At 43.6% G+C, this 20,934-nt stretch overlaps 3 protein-coding genes across 3 annotated transcripts in view; 2 read left to right on the forward strand and 1 right to left on the reverse strand.

The window, feature by feature from the left end:
- dpp6a (dipeptidyl-peptidase 6a) overlaps positions 1-1,459 on the forward strand; it is a 521,189-nt gene extending 519,730 nt beyond the window's left edge. Inside the window, exon 27 of the mRNA XM_063206930.1 lies at positions 1,274-1,459. Coding sequence (XP_063063000.1) covers positions 1,274-1,426 — 153 coding nt within the window. The 3' untranslated portion in view covers positions 1,427-1,459. The remainder of the gene's footprint in view (positions 1-1,273) is intronic.
- A 5,122-nt stretch (positions 1,460-6,581) lies between these two features.
- Positions 6,582-16,505, reverse strand: LOC134455702 (threonine synthase-like 1). Its single transcript, XM_063206937.1, has 4 exons — positions 16,282-16,505; positions 10,163-11,610; positions 8,610-8,978; positions 6,582-8,299 (listed from the first exon to the last, which is right to left on the reverse strand). The coding sequence occupies exons 2-4, from the start codon at positions 11,588-11,590 to the stop codon at positions 7,847-7,849; spliced, it is 2,250 nt and encodes a 749-aa protein (XP_063063007.1). The 5' UTR covers positions 11,591-11,610; positions 16,282-16,505; the 3' UTR covers positions 6,582-7,846.
- Positions 16,506-16,579: 74 nt separating this feature from the next.
- enkur (enkurin, TRPC channel interacting protein) lies at positions 16,580-20,084 on the forward strand. The gene is made up of 5 exons (XM_063206165.1): positions 16,580-16,765; positions 17,019-17,164; positions 17,264-17,502; positions 17,855-18,001; positions 19,745-20,084. Exons 1-5 carry the CDS (start codon positions 16,686-16,688, stop codon positions 19,916-19,918), a joined length of 786 nt encoding a protein of 261 aa, XP_063062235.1. The 5' UTR covers positions 16,580-16,685; the 3' UTR covers positions 19,919-20,084.
- The last annotated feature ends 850 nt before the right edge of the window (positions 20,085-20,934 follow it).

Genomic DNA, 20,934 nt, shown 5'->3' on the forward strand with positions numbered 1-20,934 from the left:
ACAAATGTTTGATTTTGCTTTGTACATGCCTTATTAAGGCCTTATTAAATTACTTATACAGGCACATTGTATGTATTAGTGCTAATAGATTTATCCCTAAAATAAAGTGTTACCATTCTAATTTTACTTTGGACACCTCTGCCACACACCTCTTTAGAGGCTGTTTTGAAGTTTCCACTCAACAATTTCATGACAATTTCACGAGTCCGTCTGTCACAGGTCCCTGTTGGGCGTAAATAACTGTCAAATGGCTTCTGGGAGGATGTGGGTGGTCTGTGTGTAAGTCATATGTATGTGTATGTATTTCTCTTTCTCTCTCTCTCTCTGATGTGGCAGCACCGCTCTTAGGCTGGTTTGCGGTCGAAAGGCAGCTAACGAAAGCGAAAGGGGATTACAGCAAACACAATGGCTTCATTTCACTTAAAGAGATTATGCAGGCATCGCTCAGGAGCCATGCACTCACTGGGAAGGCATAATCCCATTACGGAGATGCAATGCTACCCAATTTTCCCTTTTAGCCGCATTGTTGCTAATGGGGCCCTACTTTCAAAAAGTGCTGCTGGCTCTGGCTGGCTCTCTTTGGCTGGCTGTTGAGCGAGTCGGTTTGTCATTAATTTGTATGTAATCTTAATTGGTTAAAACGGTTTGGGTTGCTATTAAAACTGACAGCTCTGAGGGGAGTGAGTGAGTACCAGTACGGAAAGCCTCTTTGGTATTTCATAGTCAAAGAAAAAAAAAGCTTGAATTTCTTGAAGATATTTTGAGGTTTTGAGCTGTTGACTGTAGTGTACAGTGGGCTGCTGGCATGGTGTGGTGTGATGGTCCACATCCCATAAATAAGATTACTGCCAGAGATTATTCTCAAATGTCAGCAAGTAAGGACCACCTACTTTGTTTTTCCTTTAATAGTAGGTGGGTCTTGTCTTGATCCTGAGCCCAACACAAGAAAGATAGAAAGTAAGAAACGAAGGAAGAGAAGATAGATAGATAGATAGATAGATAGATAGATAGATAGATAGATAGATAGATAGATAGATAGATAGATAGATAGATAGATAGATAGATAGATAGATAGATAGATAGATAGATAGATAGATAGATAGATAGATAGATAGATAGATAGAGACAGACACACAGACAGATAGACGACAGACAGAACGACGAACAGTCAAAAATGGTAGCCACCCTCCCTTCTCTCCATACAGTAGATGTGCGGACACAGACCTCATGATATCATGATTATATTCTAAATGCGTCTCCCCTCTCCTGGCAGATCTACCCAGACGAAGGCCACTACATCCACAACGAGGCCACCCGGGTACACGTCAGCCAGTCGCTGGTCAACTTCTTCGAGGAGTGCTTCCGGCTACCGGAGAAACTCTTTGAAGAGGAGGAGCTGGAGGATGAGAGCGAGGAGGAGGGTTAGCCTGGCCTGCCCTGGCCTGCGGCTGCCGTCAAACCCCTCTCCCCGCTCGCCCCTCTCCTCTCACCCCCCTGGCCCTCTTCCTCTTCCTCTCCTCTCTTCTTTTTCCTTCTTTCCTCTCTTCTCTCCTCTCTACCTTCTCCCCATATGAACCCAAGCACAAAGAGCCAGCCCTACCCACTTCTACGTGTTATATGCAACGCCACTGGATTTCCAACTCTAGTAAATTTATCTTTTTGTTCTTTTTTTCTCTCTCAAATCGGCATCTTTTTTTTTGTTTTTACCTTGCATCCTACTTCAATCTTCACACTGTCTGTAACCACAATATCTCAAGCTCCCCCCCCCCCCCAACTCAACCTCTGACCGGCTCACCATACGGCATCCTGACCTTCCTGGCCAGAGTCCTTGTACTGAATCACCTCCGTCAGCAGACCACCAACAACAGACTCCCAACACAGCATCCACATCAGGACCACCACCCCTCTCCCACCTGTCCCACTCTCCTCCTCCCTCCCATCTCCCCTCTGCCCTTTCCCGGAGACAGTCGAGGCTCAAGACAATGGTCACCTTGGTGGGGTGAGGTGCAGCATCTGGTTGGGGTCACCACAGGCAGCTTCATCAGCCAATCGGAGAAGGGGACGAGTGGGAGAGGAGAAGGGGGACGAGAGGAGGGGACCAGAGGGGAGAGGAGAGGTGAGAAGAGATGGGGAGGAACAGGTAGCCTGGGCCCCATCCTTGGAGAAAATAGGGGGCTGTCACTTGGCCAGGCGCCAGCTCTGGAGGAGGTGCCATCTTTTTTTTTTCTCCCCACCCCCCCTCAATGCAAAGAGAAATAGAGGACAGGTCCTGAAGGCAGGTCTTCTGCATCTGACTTCCCACCATAGTGTGGCCATGGCAGTATGGAAAACAAGAGACCTCGCACCACATTTGCAGCTCCAGACAGAGCAGCTATGACCTGGACTAAGTGTGCACTGCAGAGATATAAGAAATGTGATGAATTGGTAAAATGACAGTGGCATAACAGATAGCAAAACGGTACATGCTAATAAATTGGATAAAACCTAGTGAGGCACGGTACTTTGGGTGAGCCTTGGGAGGAGTTTTCAGGTTGGCGTAGAGGAGTGGGTCATATTGGAGAAGTTGTTTTAGGCTGAGTACACTGGAATGCAAATGGAATGCAAAGCTGTACATTTTTGGAGGCTATAAAATCCCTGGATGCGGAGCGTTGTTTGATTATAGAGTCTTTGTGGAGCCCTTGCATGGGTTGAGGCTTTTGGAGAAAAATAATGATAATGGATTTTTCAGTAAGGAGTCAGTTTTAAACGCTGCAAGTAAACTGCTACTGGGTGGCGCATAAATTTAGTCTACGTAACTCTTGGAAAATAGAAGTGGGCCTGGTAGTTTGAAAACAGTGGAAAACATAACATTTTCTATGGATCAAGTTGTACATAACACAGAACACCTGTGTTGGGAATTGGGCTTTGTGAAGACCTTGATTGGTGATGGTGTGGATGGCGTATAGGAGTTGTGAAGAATTGTGTTAAATGAGTAATTATGACCTGTAACCTACCCTTACTGTGTGTCTGAATTCACCAAAGTCCTGCCATCTTCTCTCTGGTCTGCCTCAAACCTCACACTCAGCCGGTCTCCATCTCTCCTCAGCTGTGGGGTTGCCCAGAGATAGACAGTCAGTCAGTCAGTCAGACGACAGGCTTTGGAAAGTAGTAGATGCTTTCACTGTGGCCAGAGTGAGTTCAGGGCATTCTAAGTGGCAGTTTACAAGCTCCCCCAACCCCACTCCCACCACCACCACCACCACCGCTATCCTCACCAAACCCACCATTTTTCTTTTTTTGGGAGCATAGCTTAGGGAGGTTTGCACAAAGACATCACAGTACTGCTGGCTAATTGGACGGTTTTATGGGAGGTTAGAGGGCGGGGATTATTCACACATCAGGATAGATTGAGCCGGTTTTTAGCAGCACATTCTGAACTTGACTTGAACCGAGGAATACGAGAGAGGGCGCTGGAGGACAATTTTGTGCAGACGGTATGTGTGTTTGTTTGTTTTGTGTGTGTGTGTGTGTGTGTGTGTGTGTGTGTGTGTGTGTGTGTGTGTGTGTGTGTGTGTGTGTGTGTGTGTGTGTGTGTGTGTGTGTGTGTGTGTGTTACCTAAGATATTAACCTGACATCCTGAGGACTTTTCATGTATTTTGACTGTGCTTGTGTCTGTGGTTCCTACATTGATAAACACGGGAGACGCACATGAGTGGACGTTAAACCAGTTGTTTTTTTTTTTTTTGTGCTCAACATTGTCCTTATCTTATCTTGGAAACATTTTTTTTGTGTAGCCTCAAGTGTGTATTTTAAAAGCTGTTAATTCCCGTGTACATGTAAGTGAAATTGGGGAGGGGAAGGTTTTCAAAACAACATAAAAACAAAGACAAAAAAGGCTAACACTTTAGCATATGGTTCATGTTAGTCACTAACACATACCTAACTACAGTTTGTACTTCTTATAAGTGACTTAAGAGACATGTGTTAAGGGATTAATAGAGCTTTATTACGATTAATAATAAAGGCCTTATTGGCAGTGAACAAGAACAGCTGCTAACAAATTATTTATTTGTCACTTTAAGGACAGTTAGGCTTGTATTAGTGACTAATATGTGAACCTTAAAATAAAGTGTTACCAAAAAAAGAAAGTGATGTCAGAAAAGTGTGTCAGTAAACCACACAGAGACCATGACGGTTCAAGATGACTGTTGTTTTGGTTTCATTTTGCATTTCTCTTTTCAGTTTGCTGTGGTTTGCTTGTTTGGTCTGGCTATAGATTCAGTGCTCCAGGATAAAAAGAACCATTATTTAAAAACTAGTTTTAGTCACTGTGCCTTACTTCATATCTAAAACACAACGCACCAAGGAACTGCTTTTAAAACGTTTCAAATGGAAACTTTAGAACATAGAACCATTCAACAGAACATAGAACCATTCAACATCAACCTGACTCTAACCAGATGAATGAGTTCCCCCTTGCTCCATGAACATTTTTCTGGAAATATTATGCTTAGGTCTGCAAAGGTGTGGCTTTATGAACAAAATTGATGGGAGAAACCACTTGCCTGACATTATTAATGAGATGCTACTTTAACAACTCAAAGATTCGAAAATGCAGTTGAAAGAATCGAAGTCGACGAGTGAGTCAATGTGAGCGGACATTGTTGTCTGAAACAACTGTCGCGTTTCACTATTTGTCCCTTCTCCACTATGTTTAAATTTCGACTACGTCAGATCTCTGAAAGTCCCATGATCCTGATTGGTTTGTCAGTATGGCAGTTGGGGAGCAGGCAGGGCAAATCTAAGGTCCTCCAGACCCTCGTGTCAGCTCACGAAGCTGAGCAGAAATACACAAGGGTCTGACGAAAGCCAGGCAAATTCACCACAGCTTGTTGAGGAAATACTATGTTGGAAATTTTGAGCCATTGAAGGGATGTCCTATGTGGTCACAAAGATATAGTTAAAAAGTTATTCTCATGGGCATTCCAAACACTCGCACCGTCAATCAGCCAAATCGTCATAGTTCATACAGTAGGCTAGATGCATGTTCAACAACTGTTATTTAAACAGACTGATAACTTGTACAGACTCCCCATATGTGTTGTGTCGGTGAATCATGTCATATCACTGGTAATCTGAGACCCATTTGGCATGACCTCATTTCTTTGTTGTCATTCAACCTTACTGTACCTCAAGTGGTTTCATCCAGGCAGCAAAGTGTGTGTGTGTGTGTGTGTGTGTGTGTGTGTGTGTGTGTGTGTGTGTGTGTGTGTGTGTGTGTGTGTGTGTGTGTGTGTGTGTACAAGACACTTTATACCCTTAATGTTTTTGACACGTCCAAAAGTAACTGTAAATAAGATAAATGCTATTATGGAAAAGAAATTATTTGAAAGGAGTTTTAATGTGTTACTGTGCAAAAGTCTCAGATGATGGAGGGGAAGAGCAGGGATAAAAAAAAAATAGATCGTTTAAATAATCAAATCTTTTCAGTCTCATTAAATTCTGAAGGATTTTTAATCTATGTTTGACTATTAGTCATTAAATAATTAATTACATCAAGTCGGATTACCATACATTTACATGGACATTAATTTTCAGGATCTTGCACTCAGTTTCATCAACGATAATGTATGGGCTCATCAAGGCAAAGACTCTTCCGCAAGAGATCAATTACACCTGGGATTCTGTAGTCTTTCTACATTACACTGGATAATGCCAACAACAGTGTCAGCAATCCATCGGAACTACATGTCCCATAGATGCATCTGAAACTTTTACACAGCACTGTATCATGTACAAAGAGTTTGCTATTGCTATTGTAACCATGGTTTGAAAGTTGTTGAGGCACACATTGTTTTGTTTGGCGTTTTCTGATTTTTGTTTGTTTGTTTGTTTGTTTTGTTCTACGGATCTCTCTGAATGCTTATCGCAGTCATTGTGCATGTTGGCAGATCAACTGCAACCAGAAAAATGCTGTTTTTTCCCCATAAGGAATACTGCAACAGCATTCCTGTATCGTATTATTTGACTGCTTGAATGTCCCTCCACACTGATTGGCACTTCATTTATGGTAGTATTGTGGTTGAGAGCGCTGAGTCTCGTCCTGGCTTGATGTGTGATAAATGTGACACACAAATATCATTTTAGTCTCTTAATACCCGAGTGTTACCTGTACATAAAGCATTTTGAGCATTATAATCTTTTGTTTTCCTGTTTCGTGGGTTATCTGCTGGGGGTATAGGGGAGGGTGATGAAGTCAGCCATGTTTGCTATGAACTTTACTACGCTGGATGATGGGACAACGAAAAAAAGAAAAGAAAAGAAAAGACGACATCCAAGGGACCATTACCAGTACCAGAAGGATATCGGTTTAACTCGAAAATATGAAAAGGGACTTCTACTTCGTCAAAGAAACCTTTAAATGTTCCAAGCAAGAGGAAGTGGCATGGAGGAAAATCTTCAAAATAAAGGTTATTTTATCATCCTAAACGTGGGTTTTTCATTCTTTGGTGGATTGTTCATATGTATTTAAGATGAGAGCAATGCTACACTGTAAATAAAAAAGTAAATGACTCATTCCCTTGAAAAGCAAAACACAAACTCAGGTGAAAGTTAAAAATGAGTTTATAAACACTGGTTGTAAGCTCAACTTTATATTGTAATTCCAATTAAGGCATTTCCAGGCAATCAGTTCCCTTGCCTGCTTAATTAAGGTCTGCTAATTAGAATCTGCATTACACTATGGGTAATTTCCTTATTAGCCCCCATTCCAATGTTACATTAGTGTCTCGAAAGAGATGTAGTTGGCAATAAAACAGCATGGGGCATGATTTGAAAAATGAATGAAACTACATCTGGGCATGTGAGTTAAGATCCACTGAGATTATTACAGCCGGTTGAAATTTTGGTAAAAAATCATTCAGATTGATTAATCCATCAATGAATGATGCCTCTTACAGTCATATCTATAAGATGCGCTTCCACTTGTGAATACATACATAATAAAGCATCTGTCTATAGCAAGCAGAGGATTGGCGGAAGAGGACAAGGATTAAAATGTGGTTAGCTGTTGCCACCTAGTGGCCACTAGCAGCTCTCCATAGCATTTTACAGCACACGTCCCTATGCAACATGTCATCATGCATAGGCGTATCTATGACACGCTGATTTGAACCCACTATCACGTGTGTCCAATACGCAGTTCCAAGTTAAGGCGTGCTCCACAACGCTCTGTGACAGGTTAGGTTTAGGGATGGTTTTGGTTTAGGCACAATTTAGGTAGAAATTTGCCTAATCTCGCTGTTCTTGGCAAAAGTAAAGCAGCAGAAACATTGCTTTACTGACAGGTTAGGTTTAGGGGTGGTTTTGGTTAGGGCACAGCAAAGCATATTTGCGTTTAGAAACAGAAATGCGCTGTGACAAAACAAAATCGCCGACACGGCGGGAAAACTGTGCAAACATCGTCACGTGTCAAAACTACATGAATGCGCTTTACCGTTGCATTGAAGAGCGCGCTTTAACTTCAAAATGCGTCGCACCAACACGATGAATGCACTACCGTGTGATACATACGCTAAAGCATGATGACAGCCTGCCCTCTGTGTGTGCTAGTTGAGTTGCAAGGCATGAAAAGTAGATGATATTGTTTTATCAACCATCTGAGAATTATCTGTCTTTTCCAAATGGGTTATGAAATTGTCCCGTGAAATTGTCACAAACAACATCCTATTCGGGATTACTGGATTAGCACTCAAATACAATTTGTGGTCCCTGTTGCATTCAACACACACATACAGCCATCTAGTGGGCAAATGTGAGTAGGCAGGCACCACTACCACCATGCATACAGTCCTAACTCACGCATGCTCACTGCACATTCAGAAATGACCCCTGTATCGTGGCTTCCACCTCCTCTGTCAGCACATGAAAATCGGCCTGGCACACTCTGTGCGGCTGACTCCTGCTCTCTTTAAGGCACTGGAACAGGGCACCGTGCATCTCTGGCACCGCTCCCGTCGAACTGAACCTCTGCAGCTGCTCCTGTGGATCCGCAGGGACGCTCTCCCCGTGCTCCCCAAGAGCCGTCAGCACAGCCGGAGCAAACTTGCCATAGTGAGCCGTGGAGCAGATGACAAGGGGCACCGTGGAGGAGTCTTCCTCTTGCAGCCGATCCGCTACCGATTTGGCCACGGCCGTGTGGGTGTCCATGATGTAGCCCGTTCTGGACTGCACCTCTCGGATGGTGGCCAAGCAGTCCTCTTCAGAGCACCAGGCGGCCTGGACATCCTGGTTAACCTTCTGGAGGAGCTCCGGGGACACCTGGAAGTAGGGGTGGGCGATATGACGATATTAAATCGTGAGTTGTGATATCGAGTACAAGATCGTCTCGAATCTGCCAAAAATCGTATAGATCGTCTTGCAGTTTACTTTCAGTATGCACTTTATGAGAGTGGCATCAGTGTGTTAATGTTTTATTAACTGCAAATTACAAATTGCAAGTATACCTGTATGAAAGTTGTTTTTTGTTGTTTTTATGTTTTCGATGGAAGATTGTGATAAAAAAACGAAATCGAGATTCTATGTTAAAAAATCGTGACATGACATTTTTGCCCATATCGCCCACCCCTACCTGGAAGTGCTGCTGCTCCTCCAGGCTGGTGAACAGATGCCTCACCAGGTCCCCGTCTCCGCCCGACGCCCGATGGAGGAACCTCTCCAGGTTGGAGGACTTGAGGATGTCGATGGCCGGAGAGTGGGAGGTCATGAGTGTCCGGCCTCGCAGGTCGTAGCGACCCGTGCGGACGAAGTCGGCCACCACGCAGTTGAGATTGGAGGCGCAGATGACCCTTCGTATGGGGACGCCCATGTCCTTGGCGTACAGGGCGGACATGGCGTTGCCGAAGTTCCCCGTGGGGATGCACACGTCCACGGGGTCTCCGAACTGGCCCAGCACGCCGTCACGGAGCAGGTCGAGGTAGGCAGAGGCATGGTACACCACCTGTAGACAAACGGAGGAAGAATGCATGAAGCATCACACAAGTGCAGGTGCTTGACCAAAGATTTTTTAAAAAGACTGAAAAGATATTAAATAATTAAATAATGGCTTGCACACTGATAAATGCTCCGCAATGTGAACTTATTTGCATGAACAACAGCATGTTCAAACAGTCATGACTATTAGTAAAATTGGGATTATTATTATTATTATGTGGTGGGGCTGTAGTCTGGATTCGGGGTGGATAAAATTGTTCTGATTGCTCAAAAAGGTGCGAACAGGTTTGCTACTATTGATGTAGGCCTATCATGAAGCACCATGACTGTGCCGAGGCAAAGGCCTAGAGAGACCTGGTCCAATTTAAGCCCTGGCCATATTCAATAAACCCACATTTTATGGTTGTGTTAATATTTTGTGGGGGGTTTTATGCCTTTGACAGGGCAGTGTGGTAATAAGAGAGAAATGGGGTGGGGTTGGGAAATGACCCAAGCCGGATTCGAACCTGGGTCCCCTTGGTAAATCTACACGCGAATGGTACAGTAATGGGTTTCGGTAACACTTTATTTTAATGGTTTCCTATTACCTGCAGTAAGGAAACCAGGTAACACTTTATTTTAATGGTTCACTATTACAGTGGAGCTACCACATTAGGTACAGTGTAACCAGTGTAACAATATTTCATGCCATGTACCAGTGTAACACCATGTACCAATTTTGTACTTACATTTAGGGTTAGGGTTGGTACATGGTATCACACTGGTACTACATGGTATTAACTATTGTTACACTGGTTGTTACACTGTACCTAATGTGGCAGATCCACTGTAATAGTGAACCATTAAAATAAAGTGTTACCTGGGTTCCTTACTGCAGTGCACCATGGTGCCTACGCGTTTTGGAGTATTTATCAGTATGCAGTATGCCTCTAGGCCTATTGTATCATTTCTGTACACCACCTCAGTAAAGAGAGACCAAAAGGGTTGGCGTCTGCGCCTTAACTTTGAATCGTGTGTTACTTGGTGCGACTGCTCACCAAAAGTATCCAAAGTCACCAAATTGATAATGAACTGGGTCCGAAACGTCTGTAGCTCCAGCTTTTTCCGATGACTTCTTTTGTAATTTGTCGGCTACAATACACATTTTGAACTTGAAAGCCTTGTGTGGGCCTCATCTTTTTTGTACTCCACCTGAGGCAGCAGCCGGGCCCAGTTGATGGAGTTGGCAGTGCTGAGCACCGCGGCGTACTCCACTGCCAGATGACCCGTCATGGCCGCGTCCCCGAACATCGTCTTGATGGACCGTTGGCAGAAGTCGAAGTCGGACAGCACGCTGACAGCCCTTGCGTTGTTTCCCTTTCCGATGCTCGTCATCTGCAGCTTCTGGATCTGGCTCACGCCGTGCTCGGGGAAGAACACCAGCACGCCCACCCGGCTCCGTGCCGCCTCGTCCAGCCCGCCGAAGCCGCTCAGCACGGCACTGCCCGTGTCGCCGGACGTGGCCACCAGGACCAGGTAGTTGCACATCTGCGGGAGGCAGTGGGCGAACAGCTGGGGCATCAGCTGCAAGGCCAGGTCTTTGAACGAGGCCGTGGGGCCGTGAAACAGCTCCAGCACATATTGGTTACGCTCCAGGTGTCTCACGGGAGCAATGGCTTCGCTGGAGAAGTTGGCACCGTAGGCGCGTTGGACCATGCGCCTGAGATCCAGAGGAGACACGTCTGTTGGGTGAATGCACTGCTCCAGGATGGCACAGGCTCTGTCACAGTAAGGCATCTTTGCCAGCCGTTGCCATTGCTTGGGTGACAATTTGGGGAATCCACCTTTGGGGACGTAAAGCCCACCGTCGGGAGCCAGTCCCTCCACAACGACATCGCTGAAGAATTTAGGCTCGTCTTCTGATTTGTCACCCAGACCAGATACACTGCTCCTGGTCGAGACAAACGTCTCTGAATCCGAGTCCTGATACCTTCTGAGGGATGCGACAACTTTCTCAGTGACCTCCTCTGCGTCATCCTCCACACCACAAAGCACCTTGGTGTCAAACCATCTCTCGTAAAACTGCTTCCTGTACATTAGGATGTCCTCCATGGGGGTGCCGGCTTCCTGACCCACAATTCTGTTCACCTTCATCCTGGCGAGTCTCTGTATGATGTCGTCCGTGTCTACATCCAGGTATACGACCAGGCCGTTTTTCTTCAGGTGTTGCATGGCAGCAGTGTGGAGCGGGTTGGAGCCAGTGAGTGAGATCACACTTCCAGAAGCATGGAAGTTGCACACCGCCTCTCCCTCCTCCTCTAGAAAACGATCTCCTCCTACCTGGGAGAGTTTCTTCGCCACGGGCATGAGCCATGCATTCTCCAGCACGTGGTCGTCAATGTCGATGACGGGCATATGCAGCCTTTTGCCAAGCAATCGACCCACCGTGGTCTTCCCGGCTCCTGGGGGACCCATCAGAATAACGTTTCTTTCTGTGGGTTGAGCGGTGCATGCGCTCAGCCATGCTGTTTTGTACAGACAGCGGTAGTTTGGGAGGAAAGTGGCAGCAAACTGACTTCGGCATCTCAGTTTCCCAGCCTTCACCAGCCCAAAAAAGAAGCGAATTCTCTGGAAAGTCATCTGTCAGTTTTCCACTTGCTCTGAAAAAAAAAGATGTCACATGGAATGTTAATAAATGTATTTACACTGGCATGAATTTATGGAAATAATGTAATCCCCTCTCACTTCCATTACTTCATGCCATCACAATCACATAGCCTACGAACACAACTGGCTGGCACACATTGCATAGCCTTCCACACAGGTCCATGTTGCCAAGTCAACACATACGTAGGCCTACCGCCAGGCCTACTCAATTAGAATTTCATTTGGGCCACATTTCAAAGAACTTCAGTTGGCCGGAGCATTTTCAGCTATCATTAAAATGTGATAATGACACTTTTTAAACATGTTCCTCTAAGTTCTAAGCATAGCCGTAGACTACAACAGGGTCAAAGACGTGCAAAATGGCATTGTCATACAGTGTAACGGATACCTTCTGCTGACTGTAACGGTAAAAAAAAACAAAAAAAACATGATTTTTAAATTGTTTCAAGTGAATGGATGACAGCCGAGGCTTTCATGAATTTTCTGGGAAAAAGTAAAATAAAAATTGTCAGGTTTTTTTTACAGTTAGGCTACAGTCAGCAGAAGGTAGGCCTATCGGTTACACTGACAATTTCATTTTGCACGTCTTTGACCCAACAACATTGAAGGTTAAATGTACAAGACACACAAGATCCATAAGAAAATCATGTGTTGTAGCCTACTGCAGTACGCCTATTAAAGCTGTCATGTACATTGTTACAGCTAGGGTAATGTCTGGGCCACAAGAAGTGGGCCATATCTGGGCCACATGTGGTCCGGAGGCCGCAAATTGATAGGGCTACCGTAGAACTATGCTATTAGTCAAGTTCATTATGTATTTTTGCTGGATTTTTATGGGGATTTGGAAATCTATACATTTTTGAAAAGTAGATAGTATAAGCAATCAGAAAAACAATGTTTCCATTTGCACAGGTGGCGGCCATCTTGGATTTTTCAAAATGGCGTCCGAAAAACCTATATTTTGTCATTTCTCCGCTTCTGAATAAGTTAGAACATTGATTTTAACTGCTTAACCAACATTTTGAGGGTCACCGAATCTAATGGTGTTAGTTTTATTGTTCTCAGACATTTTGTTAACACACCAATTTATTTGAACTATTGATTTATAGTATTATGAGTAGATGGCCCACCATTTAAAGCATTCCAGCTTGAATGTGCAAAACTGGTACAGTTTACATGTCCACCATTTTGCTGTACATTTACAGGCCTGCCTGTGCAAATCTCACAGCTACAGTATATCCAGTATACAGTAGCAGCGCCTCATAGGGAATGTTTTGAGTGTCAACAGGTGTTCAATTTTTTTCTTTTGGGGGAATCCTTCAGCGTGCATGCATTTTCTGTATGATAATCCTGGAAACTGACTGCAAGACAGAGTGACAAATCAAGGAATAAATTGGTGTTATTAATATTGTTAATGCACATACTAGCATGTCATTAACTGTTGGTGAGCACTGGAGTGTAAAGGGCGGCTTATGCTCTGTTTAGATGTTTAGCTCCATTCTAGCTGTGCTATTCGTTTCTGTTGCAACGGTAGGGACAGCGAGATGATTGTTCAAACTACCTTCAATACAAGGAGTAAACTAGACGTGTCTGTTGTTTTGTAGCTACACAGACTCAACGACAATGAAAATGAAACATTACATCTTTATGATACTTGCATTTTTTATCGCGCTGGCAGCCACAGCCATAGTTAGGAGAAAAGAAGTGGCTCATTTGACGAGGATAGGTCGCACAAAGTGGAATGTTTCCTCTGAAACACTGTTCAACTGCCCAAATATAACTTCAGCGTAACTTGCAAGTGCACGTGTTGTCTTTGGTTCGTGTAAATAAGTGAAACGACAAAGCACGGGCAACTTATTTAATGAAGAGCTCACACAGTCCGTAGCCCGATGAAGGTTTGAACAAGGAAGACGCTTGTTCTCGAGGACAGAGCAGGCTGGTCGAGAGGACCAATCACAACGTCTCCTGCTTCTGTCCCTGTGTCACTTAACTGCGGGAAGTCACAATTTCAGGGGAGCACACCCAGTCACTGCGAAGGGGGGGGGAAATAACTGCGCGGCTCACTGCATCACAACGCAGGGAAGTTGGTCTTGAGGCATAAATCACCCTTAACAGTGAGGGTTCTGTTTGCTGTTTGTTCTGGTTATATTCATGGGTGAAGAACATTTAGGTGAACAAGAGACATGTCAAGCCCATGAGCTCATTAACGGGAAGCTGTGTATTCTATGCCAGTCTGACGATGCCAATACGGTGGTTCTGGTCCAGAATCCAAGATTAGATACCGATAGTGTCATGTACTGGAAGTAGTAGTTAGTCTGAGTGAGGGGGACCATGTTAAATCCAAAGATTAATGTCTGATATCACAAAGATTGTGGGACAAAACATGTTTCATGTACTGCGAGACTCAGACCTGACAGAAATACAACTGTCAAAGAAGCCTTGACGCTAACATGTCTGCTTGAGCTGATCAACCGTATTGATGTGGAAACACAAAACAAAGCTACCTCCCCATGGATATCATTGAAGTAAACGTAGGCCTATGTCAACATGCATTATTCAGAAGCCTTGGAGAATCATGAACTTGCATTCAGTAGAAAGTGGCCAAAAGAGAGACACACCCTTGCTAGTCTGTGCAGTTCAGCTGGGACATCATTGATGCTGGATACTTGTATGGCATCTGTTCCCTGGCCTTGGTGAAGGCCTGGTCTTGGTGAAGGTTGCAATGTTCTTCCTTATCACCTGTGTTGCTTTGTGAATTGCCTTCATGTTATGATATTCCTCAGGTGTCATTGCAGCATGAACCATGTCTTCTTCACATGCTTCTGGATAGTAGAACTGCTGAGTTCTTTTGGTCCTTTAGAACAACAAACTTCAGTGATGGCAAGACTGGAAGGATTCTCTCTTTCAGCCACTTTCTACTGAATGCAATCTTTGTGATATTGGACAGCAATTGAATGTGCATCATCTGCTGAGATGCTGGTGGTCAGTCTTGTTTTCAGTGTGGGATTCTGGGACTTTACAGCGGCCTTCAGAGTTTTACCGCCATTTGCAGTTTTGACCTGATAAAGCAGTTCACCATCGTCCTTTTGGTAGAAGCATGGTGTCTTGTCGAGTGGACTTGTACGAGATCTTGTGGATGGTGGAGAAGAATCAGATGCTGAGGTGCCTGGGTCAGCCATTTTTCGAGACTTGGTCTGACCAAGAGCATAACAATAAATGTTTCCCAAACGGCATGGTTGACCTGCCTCCTTAGGTTTGCTACTGGTTGACTGTTGTCTGACCAAGTGGGTCGAGTTCCAGATTTTTCTGGAGATCAGAAACTATATTTACATTGCTCTTGGCCTGCCTATAAGCAATGCCGAAGGTGTTGCTTCACTGGGAGGGTGTGGCCTGTCTAGTGCAGTTCTGCAGTCGTCTTTTGACTTTAATATAGCCCCCATCACTCAGACTGGCCCCCTCTTGAACTACATCCAGTACATGTCCATCGGTGTCTAATCTTGGATTCCGGACCAGAACCACCTTTTGGCATCGTCAGACTGGCATAGAACACACAGCTTCCAGTTAATGAGCTCATAATGCTTGATAATGCCTCTTGTTCACCTCGATGCTCTTCACCCATGATTATAACCAAAACAAACAGCAAACAGAACCCTCACTGTTACACTCCACCATCATCACCAACATCAGTTAATGACAGCCTGTTGACATTCAATATATTCACTATATGGAGCTGCTCCTGTATACTGGATACAATGTAGCTGGTATGAGCTTTGCACAGACAAGCCTGGATATATACAGCACAATGCTGGACACGTACACTGCACCTGCTTTGCACATTCTAGCTGGTATGTTTTGTATGGTGAACTTGACAGACATGCATCTACTAGTAGATACTTTTAGAGACCTGTTTTGAGTGACCGGCGTAATTTACAGTGACTGAATATTATCTGTAAGACTGCATAATATCAGTAAATCACCAGCTCAAATAAATAAGCATGACAAAGCAACTGTCTGAGAACATTAAAACTACCACCAGTAGATTCAGTGACCCTGAAAATGTAGGTCTAGCAGTTTAAATCAATGTTTTAGCTCATTCCGAAGCTGAGATATTGCAAAATTATTTTGAAAAATCCAAGATGGCCGCCATGCAGACACTTGTGCAAATGGAAACGTGTTTTTTCTGATTACTTATACAATATACTTTTCAAAAATGTATCGTTTTCCAAATCCCCATAAAAATCCAGCGAAAGGTTCAGATCCAAACATAATGGACCTGACTATATCCATGTTCTCGCACACAAAGTTTATGGGCTACCACCACGCAAACACTGCGTGCAGGCACATTTGCACTGCATGTTGGCAGTTAAGCTTAGTACAGTCACCTCCCCACACGCAAATGCGGACAACTCTCATTTTACGGCAAGCTACACTTAATAATATTTCACTGCATTCCTTGTAATATAAAATAATGCGTAAGACTGATGACGACTCTGGGTGAAATCTATAGCTGTTGATTAGCTTCGCTGTGAACGAGTTTGCAAATAAATATGGCAACGAATCCTCTGTCTGGATAGATCGGAAACACTATGTTTCACTGGTACAACTATTGTTGTCCGAATACATATTTAACAGTTAAAAACGCCATACAACAAGCGCCAGATTACCTGACATGACACTTGTCCTCCATGTGGTTTGTGTGACAGTAAACAAGCATGTCGTCAGTACGGGTCGCGAAAGGGACCAAACTATGCGGTTACTTCGCCATTCACAAATTTGATAGTCAATTTTACGTGCCAAAGGCCTATTATACAAAGTTCAAAAGCGAAAGAGACAGGGTAAAATATATGTACACGTAGCCCACTACATTATAGGAAATTAAAGTTACGAATTACAAAATCTGCATTAAAATTCGTTGTCGCAAACCACCATTCGTTACCTAGCAACAGTTGCTTGGAAACCCACATTAAACAAAACCTTCTTTGTGGACTAGCGAACCTTCATGTAGCAAGCGATTTTATGTGTGTAACTTTTCGGTGTGCCTGGTGTCGTTTACTTGTAAACAAGCAACATGGCAGGGACAACGTACCCTTCCGAGAGCATATACAACCTTATTCCAAGAGAGGAGGTTAAAATAATAAAACCACCCAGGTAAGGCTATGTGAACAACACATGATTCACTCGAGGACCATGATAGCAAGGTGTAACACTAGCTCATATGAACACTAGTTCTAGCCAGGCCAATCTTGAAGATAGAGGGGAAAAAACGCAGTCATTGGGCTAACTTTTGTTCCATTTCCTGTTGTTTGCACTAATAAATCCAATGTGTTATAACAATAAGCTTACATCATCATCAATGATAGTGATAGACGCACCTTAATTCATGATGTTATATTTTCCCAAGGTACATGTCCAAGTTCAGAGAACAAATGAAGCTCGAAAAGCAGGAAAACAAGGCACCCAACAAGACCATGGGTCCTGCAAAAGTAGAAGTGCCATCTCCAGAGAAATACCTCCAGAAACACTCAAAAGAAGACAGAAGCCTAGAAAGTATACCCATCATTAATTCAAAGTCAAGCTGCTCTTTATTTTGATTATTGCACACATTGTTTATAAACAATTATTTATAAATTCCTTTGACTTCCACAGAGAAACCAAATACGGATCATTTTGAGGAGATGATGAAACCACGGAAGCCCCGTGTTCCATCGAAATCTGACAAGCCTCTGATGGGCATTCAGACAAAAAAGGACTTTGTGAAGACGAATGCCTTTGAGAATATAATGGCGGTGCCTAAAAAGCCACAGCCTACCTATGTGGACACCAAGAAGGGAGACAAATTCCCACTGGAGACCTCCGGCCTTGTCCCCAAGTATCTCAAGAAAAAGGTGTGTTCTTCTGTCACCATCCTCCATATTGTGTGTAGGTTGATGGCACAGCTTCACTGTTGTTTATATCCAGAATTTCGAGAACAGACATGACTGTGAAGATTCTCATTCTAGGTCATCCTAGTCAGAAGAGTTCGGTTGCAGGCTATGCATCTTCTTGGAGCTTGAAAGCCTATTGCGACTACACCTATTCACACTCCAAGAACAATTCCTGTGCCTAACTATATCTAAACTCTTTTCACTACTTGACCAGACTAAAAGCACCATGTTTTGCATGTTTGTGTGAAGGATTATTGGCATGCAACTAGAAGCGGCTAAAAGCACATGTCTTGCATATTTGTGTGATGTGAAGGACTATGGGCAGACCCCTGAGTACCTGCTGCAGAGGCAGGAGGAGGTGAAGAGGGCCCAGGAGGAGTATAATGACTACGTCCAGGAGTGCATGAAGCAGGGAGCCATGCAGCAGCTCTCAGACGAGGAACGCAAGCACATCCTGGAGGTAAAACTTCTGACCCGTAATATTTCAGACTTTAAAGCCAATTGCTATCTCTCTCTCTCTCTCTCTCTCTCTCTCTCTCTCTCTCTCTCTCTCTCTCTCTCTCTCTCTCGCGTGCGTGCTATCTCTCTCTCTCACACACACACACACAGATAGAGACAGAGCAAGGGAGAGACAGGAAGAGAGTTTGTTACGTTTTGTATCAAATCCTTTCCTCTACCCTCTAGCTCTAACCATACATATGATCCATTTTATTCTATATTTTAAGTGTATGTTTTCATTAAATATATTAAAAATACATTTGATAGTAACTGAAAAAGACATAATTCACCCAAGTCTAAGAAAATTGCCACTGGCAGAACCAGTGATGTAATTAACCAAAGATTAGATTTTTCTGTCATTCTCTCTTTTTAAAAAATATGTTCAGTGAAATGTCCCTTAGGTACCTGCATATTTCATACTAATATCTTGTCAACTCTAAGGATGACTTCATGCAAATTATATCTTTAATAACTCCCAGGCACTAATGAAAAGAATCACATCTTTATTTATGTTTTTTTTTAAATATTATTTTTAGATTTTAGATTATTTTATTTTTAGACTGTACTGTGTGTGTTACACAGGAGATGCTTGTATAATGTATTATGTAACCCATAGCCTCTTTAATGTTTGTGCATCTTGCATACAATAGCGCCAATTTAATCAGTCAATCAAAAGGTATTTGTATAGTAGAACAATATCCTAACTAGAAAGTGAATTCCAAATGTCTTGCACACACACACACACACACACACACACACACACAATGTACAAACTATATAGGGCAATAATTATACTCCTAATAACAAAAAAGGTGGTGTTACCTGTGACAGAAATGGACGAGCGCAGCTATCTTGCTTGACTGAGTCCATTGGAAACCAGTCCCAAACTGTAACGACAGTCAACCTGGACACATAAGCTAGGTAGAGCCATTCGTTGCTCCTGGCTGTAGAAAGAAGAAGAAGAAGAAGAAGAAGAAGGAGAAGAAGAAAGCCCAACTCCCATTGTCATTGTGACACAGCACACAAGTGCACACTGCACACAACATAATTGCATTTATGCCTCACCTGTGCAAGGGTGCAGCCCCCAATGGTGCCCCAAGGGAGCAGTGCGGTGGGATGTTACCATGCTCAGGGTACCTCAGTCATGGAGGAGGATGGGGACAGCACTGGTTAATTATTCCCTCTAACTTGGCTGGTCGGAAGTCGAACCGGCAACATTTGGGCTACAAGTCCGACACCCTAAGCGCTTACCCATGACTGCCCTTAGAGATCTAAACAATCAGTCAGACCACTGCTCCAGATGAGGTGTGCATCTCGTTCAATTGGTTCATTTTGGTCTTGTGCATAAACAGAGGCTGAGGCGCATCTTGTCACTAGGCTAGGCAGGCAGCCGCTTGGGGCCCCCAAGCCAATAGGTAGATGGTTTATATACCAGCTTTAAGTCTTTAAGCTAAAGTAGTTGTGATTTGTTGTTGATGTTTATTCTTTTGAAATTGCACTTGGGGATCCAGCTCACCCTAGAATCGCCTCTGTGTAACTTATATATTGCATCTCGTGTTATTCATTCTGAAAATCATTTGGATTTTAAGGACTTCAAGGTTTGTGTTGTTGTTGTTGCTACATCTCATGTAATTAATCTCTTAAATATTTTGTTGTGTTTCCTTTAGTTCAGCCTTCCCTGTTTACATTTTCTCTCTCACTTCAGGGCCTGAAGAAGAACTGGGAGGAGCTGCATCATCAGTACCAGGGCCTGTCGGTCGTCACGGACACCACCCCCAAGAAGTACCGGAAGGAGCGCCTGGAGCTGGAGATGAAGCAGCTGGAGAAGGACATCGACCTCATCGAGCGCTACAAGACCATCTACATCTCCAATAACTAGTCCCCACCGGAGGTCATCAGAGGTCAACCAAGAAGAGTTGAAGACGATGGGTGTTACTACTGCCACTGCACTTGTCATATTTTCTCAGTGTTTTATTTCATGTCATCGTTTTATCATTACAATTGAGTTTTAAAAAATAAATCTGATGACACATCTTGGCACAACATGGCATGTTTATATGTAATCATGCTATTCTGTACACAGCGACACAGCTCTGTGGACCACATAATCACATCTTGTACAACTTGATGAAAATATGGATAGAATTTTTTCCCATAAAAATGCAAAGTAGCCTATATCAATGTTGGTTGAACTAAACCCCTGACAGTCTCAGCAATTCAAAACAATGACACTGGATTATACTTTATTTTACAAGTCCTGTTACAGTGTACCCATCAAGCACGGTAACACATTTGTAACAGTACTTTTGGGTAAGGGGATGTGTTCGAAAGACACAGAATTTAGTAAATGGTATTGGTCTATGTGCAGATGCTAGAGGGATAAAATAGGCCTTTCAGAAGATGGTAGGTGAAAGAGCAATGGTGTGTACTATTTAACCAGTTGAACAGTTTTGTTTGATAATATAATATTGATTGATTGATTTTTGAGATATAAAATTATGTAATGTTTTGTAGGATACAAGAATAGCAATGTATGTCAACTAGAAAGACTAAATCACCCCTCTTTTTTGTCCATATGGGAACGACAAGAACCATGAGAGAGACAGCTCATAAATCAATGATCATGTGAAACGTGTGGATGCTCATCAAGCCACACTACATGCCTGGGGCTCAACTTTTCCCCCAGCCGAGGTCTGAATGAACTTAACATTCCCATTCATTCTCCACCATGCGTGTCTTGTCCGGTTGGGTTGCCTGAATGGTTCACATTGGCGGAGCAGAGACACCCTCTCCGCGCGTAGCCTAATAACTTCAGCATGACTGTGCAGCATGCTGCTTATTAATCTCAACAGGCTAAGTAGCAACAACCCCTCTCCACAAGTTTCGACGACTCTT

This window comes from Engraulis encrasicolus, chromosome 9, assembly GCF_034702125.1.
Source record: "Engraulis encrasicolus isolate BLACKSEA-1 chromosome 9, IST_EnEncr_1.0, whole genome shotgun sequence".
NCBI classification, from domain to species: Eukaryota; Metazoa; Chordata; class Actinopteri; order Clupeiformes; family Engraulidae; genus Engraulis; species Engraulis encrasicolus.

Coding starts and splice junctions, on each gene's coding strand:
- enkur (XM_063206165.1), top strand. CDS start 16,686: ATGGCAGGGACAACGTACCCTTCCGAGAGCATATACAACCTTATTCCA. Junction 16,766..17,018: donor AAAATAATAAAACCACCCAG/GTAAGGCTATGT, acceptor TATTTTCCCAAG/GTACATGTCCAAGTTCAGAG. Junction 18,002..19,744: donor AACGCAAGCACATCCTGGAG/GTAAAACTTCTG, acceptor CTCTCACTTCAG/GGCCTGAAGAAGAACTGGGA.
- LOC134455702 (XM_063206937.1), bottom strand. CDS start 11,590: ATGACTTTCCAGAGAATTCGCTTCTTTTTTGGGCTGGTGAAGGCTGGG. Junction 8,979..10,162: donor GGGCCCGGCTGCTGCCTCAG/GTGGAGTACAAA, acceptor GTTTGTCTACAG/GTGGTGTACCATGCCTCTGC. Junction 8,300..8,609: donor AGGAGCAGCAGCACTTCCAG/GTAGGGGTGGGC, acceptor CCCTACTTCCAG/GTGTCCCCGGAGCTCCTCCA.